This window comes from Anguilla rostrata, chromosome 11 (assembly GCF_018555375.3).
Source record: "Anguilla rostrata isolate EN2019 chromosome 11, ASM1855537v3, whole genome shotgun sequence".
Classification (NCBI taxonomy): domain Eukaryota; kingdom Metazoa; phylum Chordata; class Actinopteri; order Anguilliformes; family Anguillidae; genus Anguilla; species Anguilla rostrata.
The window spans coordinates 27,083,163-27,094,351 of record NC_057943.1 but is presented as its reverse complement, the minus strand read 5'-3'; the positions used below and the strand labels follow the sequence as shown (position 1 = coordinate 27,094,351).

The 11,189-nt window shown below is 46.7% G+C and overlaps 1 protein-coding gene across 1 annotated transcript; it reads left to right on the top strand.

The window, feature by feature from the left end:
• The first annotated feature begins 212 nt into the window (after positions 1-212).
• troap (trophinin associated protein) lies at positions 213-10,830 on the top strand. Its single transcript, XM_064299111.1, has 13 exons — positions 213-395; positions 955-1,058; positions 1,216-1,462; positions 2,151-2,762; positions 3,244-3,298; positions 5,074-5,213; positions 5,641-5,695; positions 5,778-5,851; positions 6,406-6,504; positions 6,914-7,018; positions 7,320-7,551; positions 8,019-8,209; positions 8,600-10,830. Exons 2-13 carry the CDS (start codon positions 997-999, stop codon positions 8,684-8,686), a joined length of 1,959 nt encoding a protein of 652 aa, XP_064155181.1. The 5' UTR covers positions 213-395; positions 955-996; the 3' UTR covers positions 8,687-10,830.
• Positions 10,831-11,189: the final 359 nt, after the last annotated feature.

The following is an 11,189-nucleotide window of genomic DNA, read 5'->3' as shown; positions in this document are numbered from 1 at the left end:
TAGCCTATATTTCAATGTCCTCGTTAAAAAAAATATTTGGCTGTTGCTCTCAGAGGGCGGTGGTTGTTGTCTTCAGTCTCGTTTCCATGGTGTTGTTTGTGCGTCTCCATTGCTCATTGGCTAGGCGGCAGCCAATGACTTTAGTCCAATAGTTTATCCACTTTCCGATTTGCTGTCGTAGCTTTTATGTTAACCAATGTAAAAGGGCGCTTTTTACAAACTGCTGTTGGGTTCAGGAAGTTGATGGCAAGCAAGCCGAAGTCAAACAGTAAAATTGCAACAAATTCTACCGTGTCGGATTGTAGCCAGAAACCCCTATCGGACGCTTTCATTTTATCCACAGGACCCAATTTCGAAACTGAGAGAAAATCATACAGGATTTAGCTAGTGTGCATGTACGTATTACTTCATTATTCGTTTGGCTAGCTAACTTTAGACTGATGTTGTAGTCTAAGCTAACGTTACCCAAATCTAGTTTGCTACAGTAACGTTTGGTTAGCGTAGTTCTAACCAGCAGTATTTGCCAATGTAACGCGAACTTGGTAGTGAAGCTGGATGTAGCTAACGCTGGCTTGCGTGTTTCATGCCCAGAATGTTATTAACATGAACAAGTTTACAGAATCTGCAGCTCTTGTGAACAAGCTGGGTTAACGTTATGGGGCATTTCCATGTGCAGCGACAGCAATGGGATTTTGCCAACAAAGCTATGTTAACGTTGACTAGCTAACTATGTTAATTGCACGCTTTAACTAGCTAGTGAACGTATTAGCAAGCGAACCTGTGAGTGTAAGTCAACAATTCAGCTTTGAGATTTTGCGGGATGTTCGTATTAATAACGTAACTCAACATTACGTTATTGTTGTGTGACAATGCAGCGCTCAAGCTAGCCATGTTGGTTCACCCGGTTCCTTTATAAATGTCTATCTTGACGGGATTGTCTTCCTATTGCTTTAGGCCTGTGTTTGTGAACACTGAAACAATCACTGCATCTGAAACATGGCTTCCACACAAACCTTACGCCAACACAACCAGAACCAAGCCAGGCGAGAAGACGCGCGGTGAGTCCCTCCTTCCGGTCATTGTGGGTGGGGCGTACGGTACCACTGATAATTGCATATGTACCTAGCCCCGACTTTAATTAATATCGATATGATTATAATTTGCTGTACGTGCATAATACGAGTATTGTCTCTAAGTTAATCTCGCTTTCTGCAGAAACGCGAAACCGCTTGTACACGGTGCAACTGCTGTTGGTTCGAAACCCCCCAACACAAGTTACGCCCCCCACACTTCCAAACGAGGGACTGAGAACCAGGATCCGTCTACTCGGAACGTTAAGGGGACTGCAGCGGTTAAGCACCTGGGCACCAGCAGGCTGCCGGTTCTAGCCCGATCACAGCCACTCCAGCCTAGAACAGACTTCACTCAAGTGCACGGGAAGTGGGAGCAGAGCTTTCAGAAGGTAGGACCATAAATACGTGGTCTGTGAGATCATGTCCCCCTTTTGCAATAAGTTGTTCATTTTTTAATGATGGGTTGCCAACCTTCCCTAACAGGCTAGCTAATTAGCTTCAGCCTTTCAACCAACCCTTTGAAGTAAGGCACATGACAGTTTGAAGGTTTTTTTTTTCTTTACGAAAGGCACTGGGTGTTCCTGTTTACCCATATAATTTAATATTTTGCCGTTGGCATTACATTTTACATATTTGATCAATTGTATTCTGTTTTACATTGTCCTGCATGCATGGGAGAAGTAGGGTGTCAAGCCCACCTGCCAAAACATAATGGCACATTCTGCCTCCTTGTGTGAGGCCAGGAGGGACTGAGATACGTGGTATTTCCAAAAGATTCGTTTTCAAAGTGAGAAAAATTAAAACAGAAGGCACGCGAAGAAAACTCTTGATACAAGTACTTGTCATTCTGAGTTACTTAGGTTTTTTCATATTAAAAAAAGAGACAAAATGCAAAAAAAGGATTGTATAGTAAGTGAAATTTGAAAAATATGGATGTAGTGTGTGTAGACAGGTGCATGTACATGTGTGAGTGTGATTATTTATATTCATTTGTGTAGCTACTTGTTTGTTTCTATCTAAGGGATGTAGCGTAATCGACCGGTTGGCTGTGCCTTTTTCCGGTTTAAACTTTTCCAGGGCAAAGCTCAGAAGAAGAAGCCCTGCACCAAGCCCGTGCCCTTCAGCTTGTCCCAGCCTAAGGCTACCAGGGCGACGACAGTGAGCCAGTATAAAACACAGCCTACTGACGCTGCATACGCTAACCCGACCTGCCCAAATACCAGTCAGCCTCCCCGGCCTATTATTAAATCTAGCAGCACTGCCCCTCCCATTAAACTGCCAGCTGCCACTCACAATGCACGTATTGTCACTGCCCATCACACCACACTTCCTGCCACTGCCCATCACACCACACTTCCTGCCACTGCCCCTCAAACCACACTTCCTGTCACTGCCCCTCACACCACACTTCCTGTCACTGCCCCTCACCCTGCACTTTCACAGTTGAACTCCCAGCGGATGGCGAGTAATGCTGGAATTCAGAGCAGGCCTCCAGTGCCTTCACAGGGCGCTCCCTGCAGAGAGGCCTGTGTTGAGCCTACAGGTCCCGGCGGCGATGTGCAGTTCTCCCCGAACCCTGCGGCTCTGGAGAGTATTCTGCGGAACAAGGGGGTGAAGTCTCAGGGGCTGATGGAGGCCACGCCAAAGAGCTCAGTCTGTCCCACGGGCAGGGGGACGTCTGTGTACATGGTGAGTCTTAGAAGCTTTCCCACAGTAGAGCTGAACCAGGCTGGCTCATTGTACCCCTTTCCCACTGTAGAGCTGGAACCAGGCTGGTACATTATACCCCTTTCCCATTGTAGAGCTAGTTCTGGTTCTATGTTAGTATTACTGGTATCATTGTACTTACCAGGTAAGTAACCAAGGTTGGAATGAAAACCTGCATACTTTCGGCTGTCCATGGCACACGATTGGGCACCACTTGTTTAGTGCAACGATAGGTATGTGCCAACTGTAGGGATTTAAACCTTATGTAGTCATAATGTCAGTGTGCAAGTTCTCATACTGCCGCCTGTGTATATATTATTATACATATTATTTCCAAGTGGTGTCCATGAATTTACAGTTTAATCAGTTCTAATAAATTGCTGTGTAGTTGAATCTGAGTTTGTACTGTTTGTACTGATGCACCTGTATGCAGGAAAGTGTTTTACGCCCCTCTCTCTTTCAGCCCCAGAGAGTGTCTGTGCTGAGGACTCGACCAAGACCACCGGGGGTCAGTGCAGGTTAGTCAAGGCCGGGATGTGTGGGCGAGCCGCTTGCCACCGCAGGGCTTGTAGAACAAGGCATCTGCCTGTCCTACTCGCCGGCTGTTCGCCTTTCAAGCCTTGGAGGGGGCATTTCTTAAAGTACCCGTCCAGATGTATTTCAAAACCTTAAAAAATATTCTATATTGCATATTTTGTTTAGTACGGCTTTTCCACCAAAAAATGTTCAATAAACTACTGAAAATGGTAGCATCTCTACATGTTTACCCTCATTGAGAATGCCAGAGTCTATGAATATGCAAATTGGCAACCCTTGCTGCAGTGGTCTCGTGATATATAGTAGGCATAGCATCCGGATTCAAAATCAGTTTTTCTGCAAAACCCATCAACCTCTGCATGAGGGTCTGGAAGCAGCCATCTGTAACATGTGCATTGCAAGCACGGATTCCCTCTATACTGTCGGGTACATCCACATGATGTTTATAAACAAATTTCACCCATTTTTCTTTTAGAATGGGCTTCTTTGATAAGCAGTGGCCCAAAATTGCTATCTCTGGATTGCATCCTGAAACTGCGCAGTCTGCTATGCTCAACACACCAACTGTCACAACAGTCCAACTAACTAGTCAGTTTTCGGTGTGCTGTGGTTTCCGTTTACCACATCGCTCTCCTTTGATTTGCACATCTGTGCAGAGTGAACCATGATAGGTTTGTCATGTTTGTGACTTCACATATTTCACTTGTGCATGCATGTTTCTCAGTCATGAGCAAATGTTAAATAAAATAGTTTACAAATGTTTATTTTCTTAAATTCTCAAATCGTTCAAAATAAAAGATCTCCATGTGTTACCTAGGCTACTGCTCTAGGTCATTGAGCGGGCCTTGTTCTCATTCACTTTTCTTACTGTCAATTGAAAAGATGGCCAACTTGCCAAAGAGTGTCATGTGGAATGGTTTTGAAAAGCTAATTGAAAACACTGTTCTGTGAAAAATATTTGCTGCCAAATTCGCAGACCACACGCCAACATCTATGATGTTAACCCAAAAACCAAAACCAAACATCCCAGCCAAGGGGTTACTGCAAACAAGCATCCAACTTCATAGTGAGACCTCGTCTGTGTGACAGCTGTACAGCTGAGACCACAACAGATTTAATTTCTATAAAATGGTCACGAAAGACATGCTCCCCGTAAGCATGGTAACGGTATCCTACATCGAACAGCAAAGCAGTTCATCAGTAATTGCTCTTTTCAGACAGCAACTAGTTAACGGTCAGACATGTTGTTCATGTCCCTACTGTACTGTTAAAGTTATGTTTCCAAGAGGTGTTAACCATGTAAAAAAAAATAAAAATAAACACATTTTTGAATGGAGGGACTTCAAGTACAGAATACACCAGAATTGACCCGTGTAATACAAAGAGCTGTTTGTTTGACCAGTCATCGGGGGTGGGACGGCACATGGGGTTCACTGTGTATCTAAAGCCTCACCCCACACTCACAGGACTGCTGGGCTCAGCCAGGGCTGAGCCCGGGTGCAATCCGAGCCATAGGACCCATTAATGCCTTCTGTATGAGCTCTTTGACCATGTGCACCGCTCAGGAGCACACAAAATAGTAACTCTCCACTGTTTTCTTAAGGAGTGTGAGAAGCACCTTGTTTGGCTTTTGTTAACATGCTTTCTCATTCATTTCTTGCTTACGCGGTGCGTGATGCCTGTCTGTCAGGGCTATGTGGAAATGCTTGACGTGATGCGTGCTGAAGGTGTAGGTCTGACTCCGTTTGTCCTGCAGGGGGCGCCATGCAGTTCTCCCCGGACCCCGCCGCTCTCAGCAGCATCCTGCAGAACGAGGGGGTGAATGCCGACGGGCCCCCGGGGGCCACACTGAGGGGCTCCTTATGTCCCACAGGCAGGGGAACGTCAGTGTACATGGTGAGCCGTGTGCGTGCGTGTGTAGCAGTACGCCAGTGTGTGGTTATTATTGTACTGTGTGTGTGTGCGTGTGTGTGTCTGTAGCAGGTTCTTCCTGCACTGAAATGTCTTGGGTGGCTGCCTATAGGAGAATCCGTGCGCAAAAAAAAAATATATATATATATTTATATATATATTCCCCTGAAACAATTATAAATGGCCCATGCATTAATTGGTGCAATTTGGTTGTGAATGATGCTGCGCTTCAATAATTGTTTTAAAGTTTTGACTGTGTTCAAGTTTACCTGTGTAAAAACCCTGTGTGAGTGTGAGTGAGACACACTGTACCCTTGTGTGTGCGTCTGAGAGAGAGTGCGAGTGTGTGTGAGACAGACAGCACCCCAGTGGGTTGTACTTATTGTAATGTGTGTGTGTGTGTGTCTTTCAGCCCCAGAGAGTGCCTGTCACAAAAGGTCACGGCGAAGCAGCCGGAGTCGGTACAGGTCAGTCTGGGTTGTCGGCGGCGATGAGTGGGTCCCCACAAGAGCGACCCCTGTCTCACTGTCCCTCTGTCTGTCCTCTCAGGCGCGAGGCCCAGCCAGACTCCGGGAGTGAAGGGGACACCCCTGCGCATCCCTAACACCAGGCCCCAGTCTGCGGTCAGTGCGCGCGCTCGCTACAAATGAACCTTTTCCCCTCCTGTTCACCTCCTTGTTTCTAGAAAAAAATTTCTTACTAACTTCATGAGCCCAGAAAATGGGTGGAGTCACAATTTATACCACGTGACTCATTGATTTGAACCAATTGCAACGTTTTGTTTTGTGAGTGGTTAGGTTTACCAGGCTTCTGATTTAAGTTTGTGGGTTCGATTTCCATCCAGTGCTCTAGAGTTATTCCTTTAAGGAAAGTACTCAATGTGAATCACTTCAATAAAATATCCAACTGTGTAAATGGGTGATATGTAAAAAAAAAAAAAAAAAAAAAAGCAAAAGAATCTGTGAATCACTCTGGATACGAATGTCTTCTAAATGCCAAAAATGTGCATCCTCATTGCATAAAAGCAGTGTAATCAGTGCAAAATCAATGATATGCATTGTACTACCACCCATTACAGGGTCCTCACAAGCATATAAAGTGTGCCTCTATGGCCGTTGTTTAACACTGAGAACAGCAGGACATTGTGCTCTTCTAACCTGCGCCTGTGTGTTTTCAGATGCGGCACTTCTCCTCCCATCGCACCCCGCTCCACAGGGGCTCCCCCGCTCTCAGGGGCCTGCTGGGGTTCGGGAAGGAGCTGGGGCCCCGCAAGGAGGTGAGGGAACAGGTGTGGGGGGGTGGGGCCTAAGTGGCCAACAGACAAGAGAACAGTGCTTCACACACTGTAAAGCAGGGTGAGCCAATCACAGTGTTTTACTGCGGAGAGAAGAGTGCATTTGCATCGATTGGTTCATGCGAGTCAGTGCTTTGGTTCCCTCTCACCGGGGGTTCCATCTGTCTGAATTAGGGGTGCAGTAATGGATCCTTACCACTAGGGATGGAGAGCGTGCAGTGCGATCCTACTTTTCCTGCTTTTATATTAGAGCAATGAGAGAAACGCGTAGCCGGCTGAACTGTTATGCAACGCCACAAAGCGCATTCCTGCTCTAAGGTATATTTCGGCTCACCAGAGTAAACCAGAATCCCTCCTCTCTCCAATACATGGGTACTGTTGTCTGCTGCAGGAACCGGTGGTGCAGAAACTGTTTGAGGCGGAGCAAGAGGAGGAGGAGTCGAAGGCGGACCTTGAAGAGGAGAACGTGTCAGGCGGGCAGAAAAGCCAGCCTAAAGTGAGCGGGGACAATTCCAGCTTTCTGTTTGTTTTTTTCTTGTTTTAAATATGTAGTGAAAAATTAAAATATCATCAAAAAAATGTTCCAATTGTAAGAGAATGGGGGGGAAAAAAAATTTCCAAGTCTGTTTTCTCAGAAAAATGGTCCCAATGTATTTATGTAACGGTCTTTAAATGTGCTCTGGAGTTATTCAGTCACAGTTAAAACTATTAAACACAACAAGCTATTAAATAATGGCCATATTAAATGCCTGTGTCTGTGTGTGACCCAGAACATCTTGTCTTTCTTCATGAGCAAGGAAAGCGTGGAAGGGGGGAGCAGGGGATTGGTGAAGGACGACAATGGGCGTGCCCAGCCGTTCATTCCGCCCCCCCACAGGGAGTCCGTCATCGTCTTCTCGGCTAAGAAGGTCGTCACGGCGATGAGCGCCCAGCAAAGCCACCCGGACCCCGACAGCTTCCCATCGCTCCGCCCCCTCCCCACGCCCACAGCCCTCCCACCGCTCCTCCCCTCTCTGAGCGGGGCCGGAGGTAAGGATGGCGGCACCAGCTCTGACCTCCGCTCGTCCAGAACAGGTTGTGCTCTGGACCCAAACCCCATCTGTCCCCTGACCTCCCCCCCAAAAGTATGAACAGTCCTGCTTCAGGCCCATCTGCCCTCTGTCTCATTTTAACCTGCAGTTCAGTCACAGTGTGGCTTCCACACACAGCCCTGGCAGTCTTTGGCCTTGTGGTTGGTCTGTCTGGACTGGTTTTCAGAACAGTTGTAGCCGTGTGCTACAGACCATTCTGGCTTTGAAGGTAGCCATAGCTGCTGTTAGCGTAGCCTGTCTAGGGCTTATAATTACACTTTAGAGGTGGGTAACAAAGCAGTTGCCTTGAAGTGATGACGTATGAACTTAAATGAAAGTTTCTGCGTAAGCTGAAGTCCGGTATGTGCAGTAATGATGATCGGAGGGTCCTCTCTCACGGTGGCACTTTCCGTCCCCCACCACTAGGCGGTGCCATCCATTGGGTCCCTCGGCTGTGCTCCAGTGGGCTCTCAGTTCGCCAGCGCCCCCGTCCCCTGGAGGAGTGCCTGCTGGACGAAGAGTGCGCCATGTTCAGCTCGCGTCCCTCCACGGCGGCCACTGCCCACCCTCGCTGCACCAACCCGGTCGCTTCAGTGTTACTGCTGCAGAACTCTATGGTGAGTCCCGCCTCCTGGTACAGCCCAGCCCATGGAGTCATGAAGTGCTTACGTTTTGACAGACACACGAACGCACAGACGCAAGAATGCCCATGCGTACACGTATGACCGTGCGCACATGCAAACGTCTACACAAATGTACGCACCACTGATGCACACACACAAAAACATTCCTTCTATAAGGAAAACACCTGCTATGATGTGTGTTTTTTAAATTTAAATTTTATTTTATTTTATTTTTTTTAAATCTTGTGCAGTCGGCTCTTTCTTGGTTGGATTTAGCCTGTTGTTTTCATATTTATTTGTGATGGTCTCATGTGAGCGAGCTGACCAATGAAAGGCCTCTGAATATTGGTCAAGTTAACCTTGTTTTTTCCTTTCCCACCCCAGTGTTTTGTGCCAATCGACCTGCCCCCACTGTCGACAACGCAGGAATCCCAGCTGATCTGCTGCCCTGTTATGATGTCTCAGACATGACCTATGACCTGTGACCTACAGTCAGGGAAGCTAGGAACTCTAAACCGATAACAGTCCTTGTTGAGGTGATAATGGTTGTTGTGATTATTAAGGATAACTCTTAAACAGGTTATTTTTTCTTTTTATTAAGCTCAAATTAATTGTGGTGGCCTTACCTTTTTAGTTTTTCATACTGTCATTTCTAATTTTTAACAAGAGATCAGGTTACATCAAATCCATTTGATCACAGATACATATCAGGTAACATAAGGTTTTTAGGATGATACCAAGTGATTTTGTGCTTTTTCTGAAAGCGATAAAAGTGATCTAAGATGAAGTGCACTTTGGTAAAGAATCACCGCAGGTAATGCAACCCTGTCAAAAAGGAGTCTGCTATTGGATGACCCGAAATGAGACCCTCTGATAACCGTTCTGAACGAGCTGGCGTGGGTTATGTGCGTGTATTGGGTGACGCTGCTTCCTCGGCCTGCGGGAGTGAAGGGTTTTCACCGTTCAGAACGGGGTTCGGTCGGTAACACTAACGTCAGCTTCCATAGGACATCAGGTCATTCAGCCCGCAGAGCAGCCTGCTGATCCTCCAGTAAAGATTGGGTAGTTTTTCATGGGATACCATAAGGGATATGGAGTTATTTTTTCTTTTTCTTTTTTGCATGTTGCTTTAAAATGCATAATATTTTTAAGACCTTTTTTTCTGCCTATCAGCTTGTCAGCTGGCATATCATGCCTAGAATAGTTTTTCTTTGCCCAGTATCCCTTTCTCCAACTAACATTTTACAGTTTAGTGCACAGTTTAGAGTATGCTTCGCTCCCTTCAGATTTACACAACGTCGTAGTCTGAATCTTCAGTTGATCTCGAGCTATCCTCACCAGTTTGGTTTATGACGAGTGGTGATCAGTAGTTTTGTACGGATGTCTTCATTTATGAACTGGCAGCCATTTTGAGCATGAACATCTCACTAATTCCCTTTGTTGTAATCACTACCAGTTCTTTCTTGTATTGATTTAATGAGAATATGCATCAGTGTTACTATGCTCTGCATCAGTGTGTGGCTGTTCTGCAGTGCGCATGTGTGTACTTCTACAGTGTCTGTGTGTGACTGTTCTGCAGTATGTAAGTGTGACTGTTCTGCAGTGCATAAGTGTTACTGTTCTGCAGTGCGCATGTGTGTGATTGCTCTGCTGTGTGCCTGTGGGCGACTTCCAGTGTCAGTGCAACTTCTACAGTGTCAGTTCTGCAGCGTGTAAGTGTGACTGTTCTGCAGTGCATAAGTGTACAACTTCTACAGTGTCAGTGGGTGACTGCTGTTCTGCAGTAGGTGTGTGACTTCTAGTGTCAGTGTGTGACCGTTCTGCGGTGCGTCAGTGTGTGACTTGTGCGGTGCGTCAGTGTGTGACTCTTCTTTCTTGTATTGATTTAATGAGAATATGCATCAGTGTTACTATGCTCTGCAGTGCGTCAGTGTGAGGCTGTTCTGCAGTGCGCATGTGTGTGACTGTTCTGCGGTGCGTCAGTGTGTGACTGTTCTGCAGTGCGCATGTGTGTGACTGTTCTGCAGTGCGCGTGTGTGTGACTGTTCTGCGGTGCGTCAGTGTGTGACCATTCTGCGGTGCGTCAGTGTGTGACCATTCTGCGGTGCGTCAGTTTGTGACTGTTCTGCAGTGCGTCAGTGTGTGACTGTTCTGCGGTGCGTCAGTGTGTGACTGTTCTGCGGTGCGTCAGTTTGTGACTGTTCTGCAGTGCGTCAGTGTGTGACTGTTCTGCGGTGCGTCAGTGTGTGACCGTTCTGCGGTGCGTCAGTGTGTGACCGTTCTGCGGTGCGTCAGTGTGTGACTGTTCTGCGGTGCGTCAGTTTGTGACTGTTCTGCAGTGCGTCTGTGTGTGACTGTTCTGCGGTGCGTCAGTGTGTGACTGTTCTGCGGTGCGTCTGTGTGTGACTGTTCTGCTGCAGTGCTTGACTGCTCTTGCAGTGTAATAGTAAATTATCTTTCATGTCTTTGTGTCAAACTCGGGCTGAACAGCAGAACCATGTGCGTCTGTCGTCATTTTTTATGTTCTTGACCTCAACATTGTTCATTGTGTAAAGAAATGCCAGCGGGCACAATTATGTCATGTATAGTTCTTATAATAAATAATTTATTTGAAACTTTTTGCCTCCTTTTTCAAGATAACCTTGTGACAAGGATACAGCAGCAGTGTTCCAACTGGGAGTTGAACCTGCAACCTTTGGGCCGCAAGCTGGGTCCCTGCCCAACTGCCAAGTGCAGCGATGCTCCCCACAGTCTCGATTGGATCTGATCACTTCATTCCAAATGAGTAACTCTTCTGGTCCATCTGAGTGCGCGCTGGCTGCCTACATTACCCATTAGCCTGTGGGCCAGGGCTGGCATGCAGCATCTCAAAGTGCAGGGGTATCTTACAGGGGTGGGTGTGGGCTTCAAAAATAGGGAGAATATAATTGAAAATGAAATGGTTTACAGTGCACTGGGTTAAATGTGCTGGAAT